Here is a 20,869-nt window from a genome sequence, read left to right as displayed (position 1 = left end):
GTTCACTCTCCAAATGGCACAACATGTGGGGCTTGGCGAGGCCCAGGCCAGAAGCCAGGAACTCCATCCAGGTCTCCCACATTAGAGGCAGGAGCCCAAGGATTTGGGCCATCTGCTGATGCTTTCCCAGGTGCATTAGCAAGGAGCTAGATCAGAAGTGCAGCAGCTAAGACTCAAGCCAACAACGATATGGGATGCTTGTTGATTGCAGCCGGCAGTTTAACCTGCTGCACTGCAGTGCAGAGCCCGGTGATTCACTTTAAAGGAAAACAAGTAATATACTTGTACCACAATGTAAACCAACATAGTATTGCTGGGTTTATACTTTAGCAGCCTCTGTCCTAGCATGGGTGTGCACGCACATATGCATGCACACACATACCTTTTTATCATGCTAAATGAAAATCGTGTTTCACAGACAATCAGCATAGAAATCCTGGGCTCCTAGCTGGAATTTCAGTTGATTTTCGAATGTGCATCTGTGAGCTGAGGCAAAGGGATTGATAAAAGGGAGTCTGGGACTTTACCATAGAAACAAAATCCCAGATGTTTTAGTTTTTTTAATTATTAAAAAAAGATGCATTGTTTAAAACAAAAAAGATTTATTTATTTATTTGAGAGAGTTACAGAGAGGCAGAAGCAGAGAGAGGTCTTCCATCCACTGGTTCACTCCCCATTTGGTCACAACTGCCAAAGCTGTGCCAATCTGAAGCCAGGAGCCAGGAGCTTCTTCTAGGTCTCACATGCTGGTGCAGGGGCCCAAGGACTTGGGCCATCCTCTGCTGCTTTCCCAGGCCACAGCAGAGAGCTGGATTGGAAGTGGAGCAGCCGGGACTCGAACTGGCACTCATATGGGATGCTGGCATGCAGGCGGTGGCTATGCCACAGTGCTGGCCCCATGTTTTAGCCTTTTAAGGAGAGAGACGGCATTTTCATTGGGAAACAGACACGGCAAATGAAAAGCATTTGGACTCTATCATCTACATTGGCCAGGGTTGAGGAGCCTGGAACTCTCCCTGAGTTTCCCATGTGTGTGCCAGGGACCCAAACATTTCTGCTGTTTTGCCAGACTCATTAGCAGGGAGCCAGATCACAAGTGGAGCAGCCGGGATTTGAACTGGTGCCATATGGGATGCGAGCAATGCAGGTAGTGGCTTAATCAACTACACCACAGTGCTGGGCCCACATAATTATTTCTAATTACTAAAACTCCTGCCTTTCTGGTGCATGAGATCTGTGGGAATGATCTCTGCTTCCCTATTCATTAGTTACTACCCAAGCCTTAGTTTTCCCATCTGTAAAATGGAAGACAACAAAACCTATCTCAGAGAATTGAATGAATGCAGGGAGAGAATATGAAAATTTATCCTGGAAAATCCACTGTAGTCCTAGGCAGCAGGACAGAGATCACAGATCTTTTATTTTTGTTAAAGATTTATTTATTTATTTGAAAGAGTTACACAGAGAGAAGGAGAGGCAGAAGAGAGAGAGGTCTTCCATCCACTGGTTCACTCCCCAGTTGGCCGGAACTGCGCTGATCCAAAGCTAAGAGCCAGGATGTTTTTCCAGGTCTCCCTTGTGGGTGCAGGGGCCCAGGGACTTGGGCCATCTTCTACTGCTTTCCCAGGCTATAGCAGAGAGCTGGATTGCAAGTGGTTTGAGTCCCGGCACCCACATGGGATGCTGGCACTGCAGGCAAAGGCTTTACCCCACTACTCCACAGTGCTGGCCCTTGAGGTCACAGATCTTATACAGCCAAGCATTTGACTGATGGCAGGTTTGGGGACAAGGACTCAGCTACTAGAGTTTGATTTTCTATTTGAGGACTCTTATTTTTGAACAAATGCAGAGTGAGTAGGCAGAAGAACATTTTTCCCAGGGCAACATCTGGTAAAAGAAAAGCAGACTTTCTCAGAATATGGGTTACGCCCCTGGCAAGATGACTTTCTCTTTTAAGTCTTTGGTAAGTTGGAGTTGGTAAAGCCACTGCCTGCAATGCCGGCATCCCATGGGTGCTGGTCCATGTCCCAGCTGCTCCACCTCCAATCTACCTCCCTGCTAATGGCTTGGGAGAGGCTGCAGAAGACCCAAGTGTTTGGGCCCCTGCCACCCATGTGGGAGACCCAGATGAAGCTCCTGGCATCAGCCTGGCCCAATGCTGGCCATTATAGCCATCTGGGGAGTGAATCAGCAGATGGAAGATTCCTCTCTCCTACTCTATGATTTCCATAACAAGTATATTTAAAAAAAAGCATTCAGTTAATTGGAAATGGCAGTTGGTGTGAGCAGAACATGTGTTGGAGACACTTCCCACTTTTCTGATTCCAGATCTTACCCTGGGGTGAACACCTCAATTTTTTGCTTTTCACCATCTTGTAGTATCTTACTGCCAAGTCCAAGACACTCAAACCAAGATGTGCCTCTGAAGTGTTGTTTGTTTTCTCCAACATCATGTCTGTTCTGTGGGGCAGTCAGCAGGCAGATAAGGCAGGCTCCTGCAAACCATGTAGGGGCATATGGCTTTCCACAGGCCTGCTGGGAGAATGGGAGGGGACATGGAGAGCAGTCTCATCCATCGCAGTGACGAAAGCCCTACTCCCTCATCAGGGGAGCTTGGCACTGCCTGAAGCTTACAAGCCACAGGCTTCCAGGGTCTGGCTGATGTGCAGGTGCCCTGAATGATTTAACATGTGATGGAAACAGTAGGATCCTCAACATAAGGAAACAGAGGTTCTTGTAGGGGAAGGAATAATCTCTTCCTTTACACATCTTAGCTACTCCAGGTGCAGTCCCGTTAATTAGACTGGCCAGAGACACATTAACCAGAGAAAACCAAACAGAAGTCTACCAACATGTGCATCGCGCGTGTAGCATGTGGGAGTCCCCAGAGATGAGTAATTGGCAGGTTTGGTTAGCACATGGGCTTATGCAGCATCTTGGCAATGGAAAAAGACTGACCAGTCAAAGGAAAAACCTGCATTCTCTAGGGGAAGGTCCTATTTGGGAAACTCACGGTAGACCAAGGCTAAAAGTCAAGTTGGTAATTGTAGATTGTTCTGGGGCTCACTCCGGACTGGTAAGGGTCTAACATGCTTCACCTCTGTCCCTCCCAGTAGTGTGGGCAGCAGCTTCACCTCTGCAAATTTATGTTCTTTCAGGCAAGTAGGGGGAGAGCAAAGAGCTTTTCTTTCTTTTTTAAAGATTTCATTTTTTTATTTGAGAGGCAGACTTGCAGACAGATGAAGAGACATAGAGGAAGGTCTTCCATCCGCTGGTTCACTCCCCAAATGGCCGCAATGGCCAGCTGGGTTGATCCAAAGCCAGGAGCCAGGAGCTTCTTTTGGGTCTCCCACCAGGGTGCAGGGGCCCAAGCAAGCACCCAAGTGCTTGGGCCATCCTCTACTGCCTGCTTAGGCCACAATCAGAGAGCTGGATTGGAAGAGGAGCAGCGGGACCATGGTGTCGGCCCCAGACAGCTTTTCTTGTATCCACTTCTCAATTGCCTTCAGCTCAAAATGCTTATGCCAAAGTGGAGTATGTTTTAGTCCCACTCTCAGTGATGTTGAATAGATGGCAGGCTATATAGCAAAGCATGCAGTGCAGGACTGGGTCCGCAAGCATCCGACTGAGCCTGCTATTAGCAACCCAACGTTCTCAGTAAGTGTGCCATCCAGCTATGAGGAGAAATGAGAGGAGCTAGAAGAATCAACTCACAGATAATGAAAATTTGTTGAGACAATAACATGCTCAGAGTGCAGTTTTGAAAAAGCAAACCCAGAAAGCCTCCTGAAAGCTGGTGGTGAGAATTTCTCCCCATTTCTCAGGGAGCCAGGGGAACCCGAGTTCCCACAGGGACCTTGTTCATTTCAGTCCCACTGAAAATGGAGAAAGCAGGAGAAGAGAGGGACAGCTTGGTAAGCTGAACTGGTTCTCAGCTGAAATGAGGAAGAAGTGGAGCCACAGCCAAGCTCCCCCAAAGAACGGTGTGGCGGAATTTCGGAGTCTCCTTAAAGGTAAGATGGAGCACCTGGATCAGGTGGCTTTGAAGGTGTCTTAGGGATTGTCCTCACCAAGACAAAACTCCCAACCCTGCGAAGAAGCCAAGCACAAAAACATCGGCCTTGCTTCCCCGCAACTCTGAGGCCCCGAGGTACAAAACTAGTAGCTACTTAAAGTGCATGAAATAATATACATTTTCCACGAATGTTTTTGAAGACCTTTTGCATGCATGGATCTCAAAAAAAATATTTTTTGCACCAAAATAAACTTATCTTTTAATTTCAGTTTCACAAACTGGACTATGCTCAAAGCTTCTCGCCAAAATGATGCAGAAATTTGAAGTTGTTTCTTTTATTCTCCCAAGATCATTGTTTATTAATTACACATTCATAAGTTTTGGATAAAGAGGCACTATTTAAAAAAAAATTCATGGGCCAGCGCCGCGCTCAATAGGCTAATCCTCCACCTGCAGCGCCGGCACCCCGGGTTCTAGTCCCAGTCGGGGCGCCGGATTCTATCCCGGTTGCCCCTCTTCCAGGCCAGCTCTCTGCTGTGGCCAGGGAGTGCAGTGGAGGATGGCCCAAGTGCTTGGGCCCTGCACCCCATGGGAGACCAGGAGAAGCACCTGGCTCCTGCCATCGGATCAGCGCGGTGCGCCGGCCGCGGCGGCCATTGGAGGGTGAACCAACAGCAAAGGAAGACCTTTCTCTCTCTCTCTCTCTCTCACTGTCCACTCTGCCTGTCAAAAAAAAAAAAAAAAAAAAGTTCATGAAGGCCTCAGATACAAAAAGACATTTGGAGTGGATGTTTGGCACAGTCGTAAAGACGCTGCTTGGGACACCCACATCCCATACTGGAGTGCCTAGTGACAGTGCGGCTGCCCCCCCGCTTGGGAGACGGCTTCTGAATGCGTTTCCTGGGAGGCAACAGGTGATGCCCAAGTACTCCTGTGCCCTCCACCTGCGCGGGAGACCCGGATTCAGTCACTCGCTCCAGGCTTCGGCTGCCCAGCGGCACCTGTTGCAGGCAGAGCTCTTGTTCTGCCTTTCAAATACATTTTTAAAAATTAAAGCACTTAACTTTTTTTAATTTTAAAAAATTATTTTTTTATTTTCGCCAAAATGATGCAGAAATTTGAAGTTGTTTCTGTTATTCTCCCAAGATCATTGATTATTAATTACACATTCATAAGTTTTGGATAAGGAAGCACTATTTAAAAAAAAATTCATGGGCCAGCGCCGCGCTCAATTCTATAGGGCCTTGGAATCCACAAATGAACCGGGCAGCAGAGGGGCAGCGGCGCGTTTTCATACACTGTACCGTGGTTCCACCCTTACCTGGCCGCCGCAACCCCGACTTTCGGGCGGGACGCCCTGAACCCCGCTGCCGGCTGAACCGGACGCGCACACACCTGAGCGCACGTCTGGGGCTAAGTGGGTGCCCCTCTGTACCCACGGACTGGAGCTCTCCCCGCCTCCGCCTTCACTCAGCCAGGTTTTCCAGCGGGCGGCGAACCCCAGCTCCGTGCCGCCCGCCTCCAGATCTGCCTTGGAGAGCCTCTGGGCCCGAAGTCGGTGTGGAGCCGAGGTTCCGGCTCACAGATGGAAGCGCAGAGCTTGGGGCAGTTCTGCATGGGCTCACGGCCAGAGTTACTCAGAGTAGATCTGGCTACGGACGTAGGTAACCCCGGGAGCCTGACTCTGCCAGCCGGGCGGGAATTTCTGGCCCGGCAGGGGTGGGGCTCTGCCTGGCAACGAACACGCCCAGTAGGGAGCGTAGCTCCGCTAGGCGTAGGCAGAGGCGGGACTCTGAGAGCTGTGGGCGGGGCTCTGCCTGCTGGGCTTGAGGACCAGTAGGCGCGGACTCTGCAGGCTGTGGGCGGAGTTCTGGTCCAGCGGGGGCGGGGCTGGGTCAAGATCCGGCCTATTAGGGGCTGGGCTTCGGGGGCTGTAGGCGGAGTTCTGGATCAGTAGAGGCGGGGCTCTGCCTGCTGGGGACGGACTCGGAATCCTTGGGAGGCACTGGGCCTGGCCTGGGCGGTGTCCGGGGCTGGGGCCGTGGCAGGAAGCCGGAAGCAGCCGCGGCCCCAGCTCGGGAGACATGGCGGGCGTTAAAGGTACATCCGCGGCCCCCCAGTCCGCTCGTCTTGCGGTGGGGTCCGCTACCTCCGTTCCGGGCTAAGCGTGGTGCTGTGCCTCCAGCACGCTAGCGGGGAACGGCTTTCCGTAGACCCGACACCTTTCCCGCCTCTCCGGGAGGGGAGGCATGCAGGCGCTCGCTCCTTTGCCCCTTGAGGTGCGGGTGGAGGGGCGTTTCGGGGGACCCTCGGCCGTTCTTTGCAGGGTCACTGGCGGCAAGCTGTGGCCTGGCGTCTCCCGGAGCCCCCGCGCGGAGGCGTGCCCTGGGAGCTGCGACCCGAGCTGGCCCCGGAGCATCGCCCCCCGTCAGACGCCGCCTCAGTTCCGCGGGCGTCCCCTGCGCTCGGGCCGGGCTGTGAAACAGGGTTCCCACCCCGCGCAGGTCCGCCCTGGAGCCTCTCCTCCCGTTTCCTGCTCCTCCAGTTTTCCCTTTCTTACAAAGGAGGCTTTGTTTCCAGTGGTCATCGACTCCGGGAAAGTTAAGCCTGTTTTTCCTAAGGCTTTTTCCAACAGGGCAGAATTGGCTGGGGGCAGGCGTCTGTGGGAGGCACCCGGCCGCGCTCCGTTTCTTTCGCGTTCGCTCTGTTAGCTTAGGGTAGTGTTGGCGTGGTGTGTGTTTTCGAATGGGGCAGTTGTTGCAAAACGGGTACCAAGAACACCAAGAGGACTGGGAGCGGAAACACTGGAGAAGTTACTGGAAATCTTCCCCTTGAGTAGGAAAACTCCGTTTCTTAATCTTTCGGGAAGAGTAGCGTTGCTTGTTTCTCTGTTGGGGTTCCTGTCTTCCTTGAAGTTGATGCACAAAGATCTCTCCTCCCTAGTTTTTATGCGACATCTGCCATAAACACGTTACGGTGTGCTCTAACTGTATGCGTGTTTGCTATGCATTTATCTGGCTGTGTGAACCGTTAGCAGCAGGCACGTCTTATCATTATTGCTGGCTGACTTTTGTCCTATCAGCGTAGTAAACATGGAGTTTACTTGGACAGTGTCCAGTGTGTAATACATACATTTGCAGCCAAGGCAGAGAATAAATTGACAAGTCGTATCTCAATACTGCACAGTGCTGTCAGGACTAGACACTACCAAATAATAATGTTTCTTAGAAATTGTGGTGTAGTGAGAAGGAAGGTAGGTATGAGAAGGAAAGGGACCGAGGGAGAGCTGTTTTTTTTTCGTGCTTAATTTGTGAGGGAGAGCTTTTATTGAGGAACTGTTGTAGGTTGGAAACTTGGGATAAAAAGATAAATGAGCAGTTATTCCTAGGTGACAGAGCTGGAAATCAATACATTACTGTCAGGGTAGAAGATGTGCTCAGATATAGTGAAAGCTCAGGGATGGTGTGGTGAGTCAATTTGTGTCCCCCAAAAAGATAAGTTCGAGTTCCAACTCCATAATGCTTGTGAATGTGACCTTGTTTGCAACCAGGCCTTTGCAGATGCAGTTGATTTAAGATGATACTGGCTGAGTGTGTACCCTAATCCAATGGCTGGTGTCATTATAAGAGAGGAAAATTTGAATGTAATAATGTGAAGATAGAGACAGAAATTGGGGTGATGCAACTCCTGGCCAAGGAGCACCCAAATTGCCAGCACCCACCTGGTGTTAGGAGGCGGCAAGCCGGGATTGCTCCCTGCAGCCTGCCAGCATGGCCCTGCCAGCACCTTGCTTTCAGACCTCTGGCCTCTGGAACTGAGAGAATACATTTCTATTGTTTTAAGCCACTCAGTTTGTGGTACCTGTAGTGGCAGCACCAGGACTCTAATACGAGACCGGGTTATCTACTCTCTCCAGGGAGGAAAAGCATGATTTCACTAAAGGTACAGTGCTTGAACCAAATCAGAAGGGGTCAGTAGGGCTTCACCTTGTAAGGGATGGGGTGAAGGCAGAGTAGATTGCAACTGGAGAGGACATTATGTGACATGGGGCAGGGGACATGCACTAGGGGATCATAAGGAACTTAGGAGGAGAGAAGGGAGAGTTGAAACTGGAAAGGCAGTTAGGGGTCAGATCATGGTGAGCCTTGGGTGCCAGAACAAATTTGTAGGCCATGAACGTGACTGCAAACAGTGGCACTGTCTGGTATGAGGAGGGTGTATTGGAAGGGTCGCCACTGGAGGCGACATGAGATCATAAGGGCCTATGCTAGGGTAGAAGCAGAGTTCAAGACCCAAGTCTGGGTTTGAATGAGGTCTTGGAGACGGAGTCACTTTGACTTGCTGATTTGCTGGAAGCTGCATCGAAGTGATGGTGTTGGTTATCTTAAGATAGGCAACCCCTCCCCGCCAGGAGATGAAGGAGGGTGTGTTTGGGAGGAGTTCAGGGAATGGTAGTTGGGTTTCACACATGTTGGATTGGAGGCCCTCATTGCCTGCTGAGGCAAAGAAGTTCACATTGGAGGTGGGAGTCCAGGCCTACTTTTTAAGACCTATTCTGGGCTGGAGCTTCAGCTGCAGCTGCACCCTAGTGGTACTGGGAACTTGGTAGGAGAGTGTGGAGTGAAAAGTGAGATGGATTAGATTCCTGATCAACCTCAACTTTGAAAAATGACATAGGATGCAACTCCTGAAAAGGAAAAAAAAAGACCAAAAAGAAGTAAGCAGAGATGAGATTGTGAACCTTGGGAGATTGGTGTCTGGACAGAAAGCAGAGGTCTGCAATTCCTAGCTTTGGCAGATCTCGTGGAGGGCAGACTCGCAGATGGTCAGGCGCAGTGGAAGGGTGAAAGCCGACTAGGAAAAGGGCATCTGCAATGACGCAGTGCATGGAAAGTTACCTTCTCTTGATGTGTGGACATGTTTCCATTAAAATGTGCCATATACGGAATTGAAAATGATATAAATTTTTTTAAAGATTTTAATTTATTTATTTGACAGGTAGAATTACAGACAGTGAGAGAGACAGAAAGAAAGGTCTTCCTTCTGTTGATTCACTCCCCAAATGGCCGCTATGGCTGGCGCTGTGCCAATCCAAAGCCAGGAGCCACATACCTCTTCCTCGTCTCCCAGGCGGGTACAGGGGTCCAAGCACTTGGGCCATCCTCCACTGCCTTCCCAGGCCACAACAGAGAGCTGGACTGGAAGAGGAGCAACCGGGACTAGAACCGGAACCCGTGTGGGATGCCGGCACCGCAGGCGGAGGATTAACCTAGTGTGCCATGGTGCTGGCCCCGAAAATGATATAAATTTAACAGTCCTTCCTTGTCCCCTAACATCTGTATAATCCCAGATGGCTTTTAAAAAGCATTGTAGCAACTTCCTTTAAAATAGTGTTCCTGCCAGAGCTGTGATGCAGCCAGGAAAGCCACCGCCTGTGGTGCTGGCATCCCATATAGGTGCCAGTTCAAGTCTTGGCAGCTCCATTTCCGTTCCAGCTCCCTGCTGATATGCCTGGAAAAGCAGTGGGTGATGGCCCAAGTACTTAGGCCCCTGCACCCATGTGGGAAACCCAGAAGTTCCTGGCGCCTGGCTTTGATCTGACTTAGTACTGGCTGTTGTGACCATTTGGGGGGTGAACTAGCAGCTGGAAGAACTCTCTCTGTGTCTCTCCTTCTCTCTCTCTCTCTCTTTTTTTTTTTTTTTTTTTTTGACAGGTAGAATTAGTGAGAGAGAAAGAGAAACAGAAAGGTCTTCCTTCCGTTGGTTCACCCCCTCAAATGGCTGCTATGGCCAGCACGCTGTGCTGATGTGAAGCCAGGAGCCACGTGCTTCCTCCTGGTCTCCCATGCAGGTGCAGGGCCCAAGCACTTGGGCCATCCTCCACTGCCTTCGTGGGCCACAGCAGAGAGCTGGACTGGAAGAGGAGCAACCGGGACAGAATCAGTGCCCCGACCGGGACTAGAACCTGGTTTGCCGGTGCTGCAGGCAGAGGATTAGCCTAGTGAGCTGCGGCGCCGGCCTTCTCCTTCTCTCTTTCTCTCTGTAACTCTGCCTTTGAAATAAATAAATTAAATCTTTAAAAGAAAAAAAAAAAAAACTATTCCTAAATCTCCTCTTAAAGTAAAAGGAAGAAGTGGAAAATATTCTTTAGTTTAATCAATAACTAATTGTGAGTATTATGAATTTTTTTCAGAAGAAAATTTGAATAACACAGTGTCTGTGTTTTTTATTTATGCCTTTATCAAACAACACTGCTAAAAAGAGTAGATATGTGCATCTCTCCATATTTATTTGTTGAACACCTCTTTTGGCCAAGAACTTTACATGGATTGTCTCACTTAATTCTCACACTCAGTCAGATGGCACCATTCCCATATTACAGATGAGAAATCAAGTTTTAAGAGGCTTGGCTTGTACCCCAGGGCACATAACCAGTTGGTGGTAGAATTGAAATCTACTAGTAGGTCTAACTAGTATCTGTGAGCTGGGAATTGTTTTCTATGAACATATGAAAGCAGTCTTTAGATACTTGAATACTTTGGTTTGCAGAGGCGAATAATCAAAGGTGTGTTTTACAGGGAGGCAGTTTGGGATGTACAACATAGGAAAGGAGGCCTTTCAACATTTAGAGACTCGAGGCAAAATGACCTGCTCAGCTGGTTGTGAGTTTTTCACTGGAGTTGTGTAGGCCAGCTGGGGCCTTTATGATAAATACAGAGGGATTTCATGCGTTGGCTAGCGTTTGGGTACTGGAACTACTTGAGACCTTTCTCCATGTTGTGATTTTAAAGTGGCAGGCATAGGCAGGTACCTTAACTAGTTTGAGCTGCTTTAACAAATATGCCGTAAGCTGTGTGGTTTAAGCACCAGCATTTATTTCTCATAGTTCTAGAGGTTGGGAAGTCCAGGGTCTGGTGAGGGCTGTGGTCCATTACTGCAGTATTTTCTAGTCAAATTTAGCATCAGTTACTGAATATATACATTGCTACATTTACTTAAATTTACTTTCTATTGAGATATGGTACACATACCATAACATTGATTCTTTTAAAATATAAAATTCCATGGCCTTTAGAATATCCATAAGGTTGGGCAACCATCAATACTAATTTCAGAATATTTGATTACCCCCAAAAGAAACCATACCCTGTATTAGTGGCCCCAGCTGCCATCTTTCCAGCTCTTAGCAGCCAGCGACCTGACTCCTTTAACTCTTGGTTTTATTTTTCACAGCTCTTGTGGCTTTATCCTTCAGTGGTGCTATTGGGCTGACCTTTCTTATGCTGGGATGTGCCTTAGAGGATTACGGGTAAGTTTTTGTTTCCAAAAGAACCATTCTTTTTTTTTTTGATGTGTGTGTGTCTTGGTCACTGTTAGCAAGGGTGTTAGAGAGTTTGATTAATTTAGCACCATACTGTAACCAGTGAGTTAGTGAAACTCAGATTGTGAATCCAGTTCCTTCATGGGTCAGGTGTATTTGTACAGGGAAGAGCCCTCTTCCCAAGTGATAAATCCATTTAATAACATTTGTTAAGCATCCGCTCTGGACCAGCTGGGCTATGATGTCCTCAAGGAGCCTACAGTTCTAGTTGTGAGTGAGAGACAGGCCAACTGCACACTCCATAGCATGACAGTTGTCATGCAGATGTGTGCAGAGTGCAGAGGGAACTGAGAGAAAATGCATGTGAGTTTCCTTGGGAGGGAACCCGTCAGAGAGGGCTGCAGAACAGAGGTCATATTACAGCCAAGACTTGGTAGATAAACAAGAATTTCTCAGGCTGATGAGTCAGACAGAGGCATTCCAGGCAGAGGGAATAGCCGATCTTTTTTTTTTTTATTCAACAACTATTGGTTGAATGCTTCCCAGTGCCGGCCACTGTTAAGGGCCTGGGATTCAGAAATAAGAAAGCAAAGACACCGCTCTTTCAGAATCTGAACTTCAGCGGGGGAGACAAAGCACACAAAATGATTTGCGTTGTGTTGGGGTGGAGGCGTGATGAGGAATCAGGGTGAGGATCCGAGGGGTAAGGTGGGCAGGGAAGGCCTCTCTGAGGGGCTGACATGTGAGCAGAAGTATTAAGAAAGTAAGGACACAGACCATATGGCTCTCTGGGGGAAGAGAGCTTTAGGTTGTGAGACAGCTGTTTGCTAAGGCCAGGTTATGAGTTTTAGTTGCCTTTTTGTCTCTATAACAAGAACATCTGAGGCAGCTAACTTCACAAAGAGAAACGGCTTATTTAGCTCACAGTTTTGGATGTTGCAATCCAAGATTGATGGTGGCATTGGTGGAGGGCATGTGGAGAAGACATCTCATGGGGATCTGTGCAGCAGAGAGACAACGGCTGGGCTGGACTCAGGCCTTTCTAACCAGGCTTCTAGCCGGAATTATCTCCTTGGGCCACCCTCCCCAGTGACCTACGAATCTCCCCAGGGCCCACCTCCCAGACACCATAATTAGATCAAATTTCTGCCCACTTAGGACCATTAACTTACGACGTTGGAGTTTATAATCCTGTTTGAGTTTGGAGACAAATAACGTCGAACCATAGCAAAAACGCAGAGACTGTTCAGGGAACCACATGTAGTTCATTATGGTTGAACATAAATTATAGTTGAGAATAGAAGAGTTTGTCATGAATGTAGAACCAGCCCGTTAGAGATCCCTAGGCTGTGAAAAGGAGGTTGGACCTTATATTTGAGGAACTGGAAAAATAGTTTAGGAATGGCCTTGATGGGAAGGGGGTTATGTTAAAAAGTCATTCTGGCCAAAATGTGAAACTAAATAGGAGAGTGTTGAGGCTGCAGTAGGGACCAGTACCGTAGATCAAGCAAAGTAGAAAGGTCCTGGTAATGGGATTGGAAAGAAAAGAGGGAGAGCCACACAGGGACAGAACTGGCAGGTTTTGGTAATGGATGTCAGGGCTCAACAAGGGGAGAGAGCTGTTGGGTGTCTGCTAGGTGGTTGGTGTGAGCAGCTGGATAGATGAAGATGGCGTGTCTGGTGCGACCAGCTGGAGCCAACTGTTATGACATAATGAGCGCAAAACTATTCATGGAAATTATTTCAGCACAAAAGGGATCCAAATCTAAGCAGTAACTTAATTTTGTCTGTAGCTATCACTTTCTTTTCTAGCTTGAGGGATGTAAGTTATTATTATCCTCATTCCTAGCTTCGAAATTAAAGCCCAGGGAAAGTTAAAGACTTACCAAATAGCACAGCAATAAATGGCAGAGATAGAAATGGAACTTTTGTCCTTAGTGTCTCGACCAAAGGTTTTCCATTATTCCAAAGCAAACTCCAGGTCCAGGTGTTTTAATTCCCTGTGATATATCATTTTTCTAGAGTGTAAGAAAATGAGCTATTACTGCTCCTACAAAGAAGCTGATTTTATATTTTAATGATGGTAGCTCAAGATCATCCCCATATCAGAAGTCAGCAAGCTGGCCCACAGGCCAAATGTGACCTGCTACCTGATTTTATAATTAAAGTTCTGTTGGAACACAGCCATGCATGTTCCAACACACATTATTTGTGTTTATGTATTCTCTTCACCTGCTTTTGTACTGTAGTGGCAGAGTCTTTCGGACAGAGACATTATGGCTTGCAAAACCTAAATATTTACTGTTTGGTTCTTTGTTGAAAAAAAATTTGCCAATCCCTGGCCTACAAGTTTGTTGAATACTATCTATTTAAGTCTTAAGTTTTGCATATGAATGATTTTATTATTATTATTATTATTATTATTTTGGTGGCTTATTGTGAATGGGAACACAGACTCTCTTAGATTGTTTTTCAGAAAACGGTCATTGTGTTCCAGGAAGAATTGCGGGCCCTTGGCTGTGGGCAGGTCAGGTGACAGTGGATCTATTCTTGGCTTCTTCCCCTCTTTGTATCTGATATCCTCACTGGTAAAAAGCAGGCTTTGAACTAGAGAATCTAAAAGCGCTTTTTGACAGTATTGTTTGGTGATTGTTGAAATATGTAATGATCATTCTAGTTTAGAATTAGGGAGTCCAAACTCGGTATTTCATTCCTGAGTCCTGGTGGTGGAGGGTAGTTTTCCCCCTGGATTTCTGGGTACCATCTTGCCCTCTTGGGTCTGTGGCTAAAATAGCAAACTTTCACTGGTGTGGCTTCATTCCAGACTACTCCTGCTTGTAGGTGCTGACCACAAGAACATTGTACTGTTGTGATATGTGTTATTGTGGTGCGTATATTTAAAATAAATAGACTATTTTTCTATTTTTTTGAAATATTTTATTTATTTACTTGAGAGGCAGGGTTAGAGACAGAGAGAGGGAGAGACAGAGAGAAATGTTTTCCAGTTTCTGGTTCACTCCCTAAATGGCTGCAACAGCTGGAGCTGTGCCAGTCCAAATCCAGGAGCCAGGAGCTTCTTCCTGGACTCCTACATGGGTGGAGGGACCCAAGCACTTGGGGCATCTTCCACTCAGGCCATCAGTGGAGAACTGGATCAGAAGAGGAGCAGCTGGGACATGAATCAGTGACCATATGGGATGCTGCTACAGCAGGTGGAGGTCCAACCTACTACACCAGAGCACAGGCCCCAAGAGTATGTCTTGATGGAGGAAAAGATACTAGTTTATTTCTGAAGTATTTATAGAGAAAACATAATTGGAAGCCAGATGGTGATGTTTTAGAAGTGCAAAACATTGGAATTTAGGAAGAAAACCATTTGTTTTTGCATTGCAGTATTATTGTGATCTCTTGTAATAAAGGTTAGTGCCCATCTAAAGCTTTTACCAGTGAGTATATTTATTTTCATGGTTTCCACTCTTGAAATCCATTTATTATTTTGCTCAGTGAATAAGCATAAATGGAACACCTCATTCTAGGCCCCAGAGATAATTGGTGACTAAGAGAAATCAGATTGTTTTTCTCATAAGCAAGAAAAAATGAGAGGTCAGAATGACTGCAGGCAGAAAGTTAAAAGGGTCATAAGCTCAAGGTGACTCGGGGTACTTTAGAATGGATGGTTAAGAAAAGCCACTGGGTGGGGGTGTCACAGTGTACACTGCAAGGTGTAAAAGAGCCAGCCAATGAGAAGATTGGGGAAGAGCATTCCAAGCAAATGGCATAGCTAGTGCAAAGGCCCCAAGGTGGGTTTGAGCTCAGAGTGTTCAAGGAACCAGAAGGCGGCTGGTGTGACTATAGATTAAGCAAGTGAAGGGAGAGTGTACAAAATGGATACAAGAAGTGGACAGTACTAGATCACGGAAGGCATTGTAGGCCAAGCAAGAAGCTTGGGTTTTATCCTAAGCCACTGAGAGGCTTTAAGCATGCCTGCACTCAAGAACACCTTTACTGAATTAGCATGTGCGTAAGCCCCATTGTGCTATGTTCTATCAGGAGAGCAAAGATGACTTAGTTAAGATGCTGTCCTTAAAGAAATTATAGCTCAGCGCTACAGAAAATGCTATTGTTTCTAGATTATACATTGATAGTTGACACAACATATGTTACCTTCATATTAATGAATTAGTACTTTTAAAATTATCACTACCTCTCTGTTCTTGGTAGAAATCATGTTATATTCTGATTGTACAGTTGATTGAGTAACTTATTGACCTAGAAGTTGACAGTAACAATGACTTGGAAATGTTATATGTCTTTCATTTAAAATGTAACTGTGGCTTTTCTTTTGGGATTTCTTCTGGGTCCATCTGACAGCGTTTACTGGCCCTTGTTCGTCCTGATTTTCCACGCCATCTCCCCCATCCCCCATTTTATTGCCAAAAGGGTCACCTATGACTCTGATGCAACCAGTAGTGCCTGTCGAGAGCTGGCATATTTCTTCACTACTGGAATTGTTGTTTCTGCCTTTGGATTTCCTGTTATTCTTGCTCGTGTGGCTGTGGTAAGTTTTTTCTATTGTTTTGCTCAACTGTTGCTGAGTTTGTTTCAAAGGCTTGTTGTGTAGGACCTCAATTTCTTTTTCATTGTTTAGTTTTTATACTCAAGGCCAGCTGCATTTCTAACTTTTCTCTTCCTCCACTTTAGATCTACCTATCAGTGCCTTGGCCATATTTTCAGAATGCTTGCTTCGTTTCTCTTACAACTTTTAACCAAATCAAATGCTTTCTAGCTTTTTCTGCCTAATTCTTAAATCCTTACTTCTTAAATCTTAGGGCAATCCATGAAGTCTATATGACAATACTTTTCTATTTGTGAAGTAGAGATCATATCAAACTCTTCTTCAGATGGGATCTTGGACTCAGTTCTCAATACAGGAGGCATGTATTTTGAGGGACAAATAGCTTGCTTCTAGAAGATACAGTGAATAAGATGACATCTTTACATCTAGTATAAAAATACTCCTTTTGTCTCAAAAACACATGTTGTGGGTTATTCAGTTCTTTGATGTTCACTGTCTTCCTACTATTTGCTTTTATTTTGTCCAACTGCATTCTGTTTTAGTTTCACAAAATTCTTACTTGGGACACTGAATATCAACTATGTACCAGTTTTGTTTACTCATTCAATAAATATCTTTGGAACATTTGCAATTTATAAAATACCAGGAAAAAGAGCCAGATATAGTCTCTGCTCCTACAAAACACAGAAACTAGCCTGATGGGTAAATATCCTATAACTGTACAATGTGTGATAATTGAGACATTATTATGACACAGCAGGAGCACCTGCTGGGCAACTAAAATCTGTGGAATCATTTGGTCTGGTCCTGCCAAGGCAACCTCAGGCTTGACTTGAAATTCAATAAATCTACAGCGGGTCAATTTTTAAGTTGATAATTTTGTGTGGCCTGTGAATGATCCAAAGAGCCCTCAGCAGGTAAAACGTTCCCCAGCCCCGATGATTACAGCTCAAAAGGTTGAGGAAGCCCGATTAGCATGGTTGAATGCCATGCCAGTCTGAACCTTTGGAAATGCAGAAGCACAGAAGGATTTTAGACAGAAGACTATCATGAACATGTTTTTCTTGTGGCTTAGACTAGCCTTTCTTTTTTTTTTTTCTTTTTTTTTTTTTTTTTTTTTTTGACAGGCAGAGTGGACAGTGAGAGAGAGAGACAGAGAGAAAGGTCTTCCTTTTGCTGTTGGTTCACCCTCCAATGGCCGCCGCAGCCAGTGTGCTGCGGCTGGCGCACCACGCTGATCCGATGGCAGGAGCCAGGTGCTTCTCCTGGTCTCCCATGGGGTGCAGGGCCCAAATACTTGGGCCATCCTCCACTGCACTCTGGGCCACAGCAGAGAGCTGGCCTGGAAGAAGGGCAACCGGGACAGAATCCGGCACCCCGACTGGGACTAGGACCTGGTGTGCTGGCGCCGCTAGGCGGAAGATTAGCCTATTGAGCCGCGGCGCCGGCCTAGACTAGCCTTTCTTAGTATTGCTGTAAATACATTTTCCCCTTTCAATAACACCATTGTATTTTAGGAAGAAACTTTCATTGATGTTTCTTCTGACTAAATTAAAACAGAAATGCCCACTAGAGGGTACTCTCGCCCCCCAGTTGTGCTTCTGTAAAGCCTGCTGCAAGGCTAGAAAGCTGCTTCCGTTTATTTGCAAATTATTATTTAAAATATTTTCTTGCCTAGAAAAGAAACATAGTAATCCATAACTCTCCAGTTAATGTGTGCAGAGCGTTCAGTACCTGATATTGGATATTGTTGTTGGACCATTCATAATCTTTCTACATATATTTTGTTAGAGGCAATTGTTGTCAACTAAAAATAAGTAGAGAAATAGGTCTAATAAGGGAAATGTTAAGGATTATACTGAATGTAATTAACAAGCATCGGGGAAGTACTTTGGCTAATTAGTAAATAGCTCACTGTCTCCTGTCTTATATTAGGAAGCCTTTTACTGGCTTTGTATAATATTTCATTGGAGGTTTCTAATGTAGAAAATTGTATCAGAGATTTGAAAAGAGTAAAATATGAAGACAGTGTAGATTTAATCTCTCTTTTCTTGTGTTTCAGATCAAATGGGGAGCCTGTGGCCTTGTGCTGGCCGGCAATGCTGTCATTTTCCTTACAATTCAAGGTTTCTTTCTTGTATTTGGAAGAGGAGATGATTTTAGCTGGGAGCAGTGGTAGCACTTTATTCTGATAGAAGCATTGAGTTTCTTAGAATTTTTACTGTATATATATGTGTGTGTGTGCACATGTGGCATTTTACTATGGAATTTAATATGCTGAATTTTTTATACCTTTCTATCATGTTCATTTTAAGGAAGACTTCCTAAGGATTAGTTTTATTTCCGGAAAATAGACTTCTCCATTTACTGAAGTAAAATTATGTCATTTGTTCACACAGTCCTGATGCTCTCAGGAATCATTAACACTGTCTTACTGACATCTGTCCACTTAGAAATTTGTCCTGTCCCAGGTCTGTACCTGGGCTGGTAACACCGGAGCAGCTCTCTTATGGCCCAGAAAGACAGAGGTGGTGCTCTTTATGTGTTGTAGACCCTTGCTTCCCAAGTGTGGTCCGCAGACCAAGGACATCCACAGCTCTCAGAAGCGTATTTAAAATGCAGAATCCGAAGCCCCACCCTGGACCCAGCGCATTTTGATGAAATCCAGAATGGATCAGACCCATGGTAGAGTTCGAGAGGCATTGTCGCCGAGGAATAAACACAACACTCCGCTTTCTTGTCTACCCCTTGGCTGAGCCACTTCACCTCTCTGGGTGTGACCTGCTCGTCTGTGAAAGGTGTTTCACCTGCGCTCCTGTTGTGACCACGCTCAGACTGTCTTTGGTGCTTGTGAGAAGTTCAACCCTATCATAGGTGGACTGTTCCTCACCTTTGTGGAAAGTCTTCTCGGTGGGGACCAAATCTGCCGTCCCCTCATCTCAAAGGGAAGTGGCTGTTTTCACAGTGCTGGGAGCACAAGAGAGCCCACGAGCCTCACTGGGATGTGGGGAAGGAGGCTGGGCTGGAATCCTTTCCTCGGCAGGGAGGAGAGAGAACAGACAGGTCATGCTTGTTCATTTCCCTTTATATGCCGGCATTTCTCTCTGGTTTCATTCTCATGCCACCCTGCCTGCAGTCCTCAGTGGTTCCTGGTGACTGTGGCTTCTTCCAATCAGCAAGCACAGTAGAAACTGTACTCCTTGTCCTTCATGTCCTGTGTAAACATAGAACTTTATGCTGCCTTTGGATCAATCATTGGGCATACATGTCTTGTTGGATCCCACAATCCCAGGTGTCTTTTTTAAACTTATCTTTTTGTCCAAGACTTATTGAGAAAGGGGACTACAGGAAACAGAAGCAACTGATCAGAATATTACCAGTGGTATTTAAAGGTTGTTGATGTACAATAGCTGACATAAATACAAACCTGCAGACTTCGAAGTGCAAGATTGGAGTAATTAGCACGCCCTTCAGATGCTGACACGGTGCTGGGACCAGAAGATGAAAGTGAAACCTAAAAGGACAAAGTGCAATGTCATTTTTTTCCTTTTTTTTTTTACTATATTGTTGTTGCCTGTGACCTTGTTTTCAATGTTCTACGTATATACAGAGTTGTTAAGCTGTTGTTTCCAACATTGACATTGAAACATCATTTAGATACTTTACACTGTTAACCAGCATTTTTAATAATGGCACATGTACCTATTATATTGTAATATATTTCACTTTTAACACAGAAGAAAAGATTCATTGTGAAAGTCTTTATTCTGATGTGGTCTTGCTTACAAGGTAAAGAAGTGGCATTGTTTTGGTGCTTTTGAAATGGGCAGTTTTAGCAGTAATCCCTCCTACCATGGAATAGGAGCAGTAACTTTGGATTGGATGTCCAGTTAGCGGTCATAGCTTTTCTTTCCCTACAATGGCAATGGAGATGTGTTCACACTACATTTGGGGTTTAAAGTATTACCTCTTGATTGTGTTTCTAGAATGATGCACTCATATTTGGAATATTTGAAGTAATAAGTTCTTAGAAGTGCCATGTGTCTGTAAAGAGAGACATTTGTTCCACAGTACCTAAGTATCATTTAAATAATAAATATCAACAGGAAATCCTGCTCTAAATGGATGTACAATACAAAAGTTTTGTCCTGGTGTCGGGATACAAATGCTGGGCTTTTTTTTCTCCTTTATTAAAGGCTCCCTTTTTCCTCTAAAATGTAGAAAATATTTGAAGATTCAAAGCATGTTGATTATATTTTAAAACTGCGAGTGCACTTCAAACATTGCACACCAGTAAGTCATCTTAGGAGGGGAGTCCCCGAGACGTCACAGTTGTCCCTGTGATGACTACTCACAAGCAGAATGGAAATGTGTTTTCTGCAGAACTCATGCCAGTAAGTGGCAGTGGTGCTCCTGGGCCAACCCTTGGGAGCCATGCATCTGACTTGGGATAGAGGAGGTAGCTGCCTGCATCTGGGGTCTCAACAACAGGCTGGTGTGAACAGTTTGTGAAGACAGTGGAGAGTCCACCTCTTTCCTAAGAGCAATGTGCTTCTCACCTTACTTCTGCACCCCTCTTCCATCCCCTGCTGCCCTTGTGGTCCAGGCGTGCTGCTGTGAGTTTCACTCTCCACCTGTACCAGCTGGGGGCCTTCCTTTTAGGCTGCCCCTGCTCCTCAGGTTCTTCATGTTCCAAAATCAGCCCCTTCTACACCCTCAAACCAGTTTTATTTCTTTCTTTAAGATTTATTTATTTATTTGAAAGAGTCATAGAAAGAGAGGGAGAGACAGATCTTCCATCTGCTGTTTCATTTCCCAGATGGCTGCAATGGCCTGGGCTGGGCCAGGCCAAAGCCAACAGCTTCATCTGTGTCTCCCATTGGGGTTGCAGGGATCCAAGGACTTGGACCATCTTCTGCTGCTTTCCCAGGTGTATTATCAGGGAGCTGGGTTAGAA

At 46.0% G+C, this 20,869-nt stretch overlaps 1 protein-coding gene and 1 long non-coding RNA gene across 6 annotated transcripts; one reads left to right on the top strand and one right to left on the bottom strand.

Moving 5' to 3' along the window:
- Positions 1–585: 585 nt before the first annotated feature.
- LOC138850638 (uncharacterized) lies at positions 586–5,764 on the bottom strand. The gene is made up of 2 exons (XR_011390675.2): positions 5,337–5,764; positions 586–908 (listed from the first exon to the last, which is right to left on the bottom strand). It is a non-coding gene; the product is annotated as an uncharacterized LOC138850638 (long non-coding RNA).
- A 199-nt stretch (positions 5,765–5,963) lies between these two features.
- Positions 5,964–20,034, top strand: LEPROT (leptin receptor overlapping transcript). Of its 5 annotated transcripts, none has more exons than XM_002715941.6 (4): positions 5,964–6,115; positions 11,249–11,324; positions 15,708–15,894; positions 17,975–20,034. In XM_002715941.6, exons 1-4 carry the CDS (start codon positions 6,100–6,102, stop codon positions 18,089–18,091), a joined length of 396 nt encoding a protein of 131 aa, XP_002715987.1. In that variant the 5' UTR covers positions 5,964–6,099; the 3' UTR covers positions 18,092–20,034. The 5 variants fall into 5 exon arrangements, with proteins under 5 accessions (XP_002715987.1, XP_089156618.1, XP_089156616.1 ...); XM_089300490.1 differs by having other exon boundaries at positions 6,082–6,294; XM_089300491.1 differs by lacking the exon at positions 5,964–6,115 and adding an exon at positions 6,245–6,519.
- Positions 20,035–20,869: the final 835 nt, after the last annotated feature.

Source organism: Oryctolagus cuniculus, chromosome 7 (assembly GCF_051225735.1).
Source record: "Oryctolagus cuniculus isolate XC-2025 breed Fujian yellow rabbit chromosome 7, ASM5122573v1, whole genome shotgun sequence".
Classification (NCBI taxonomy): domain Eukaryota; kingdom Metazoa; phylum Chordata; class Mammalia; order Lagomorpha; family Leporidae; genus Oryctolagus; species Oryctolagus cuniculus.
The sequence above is the reverse complement of the archived record's forward strand: the minus strand, read 5'-3'. Positions and strand labels throughout refer to the sequence as shown.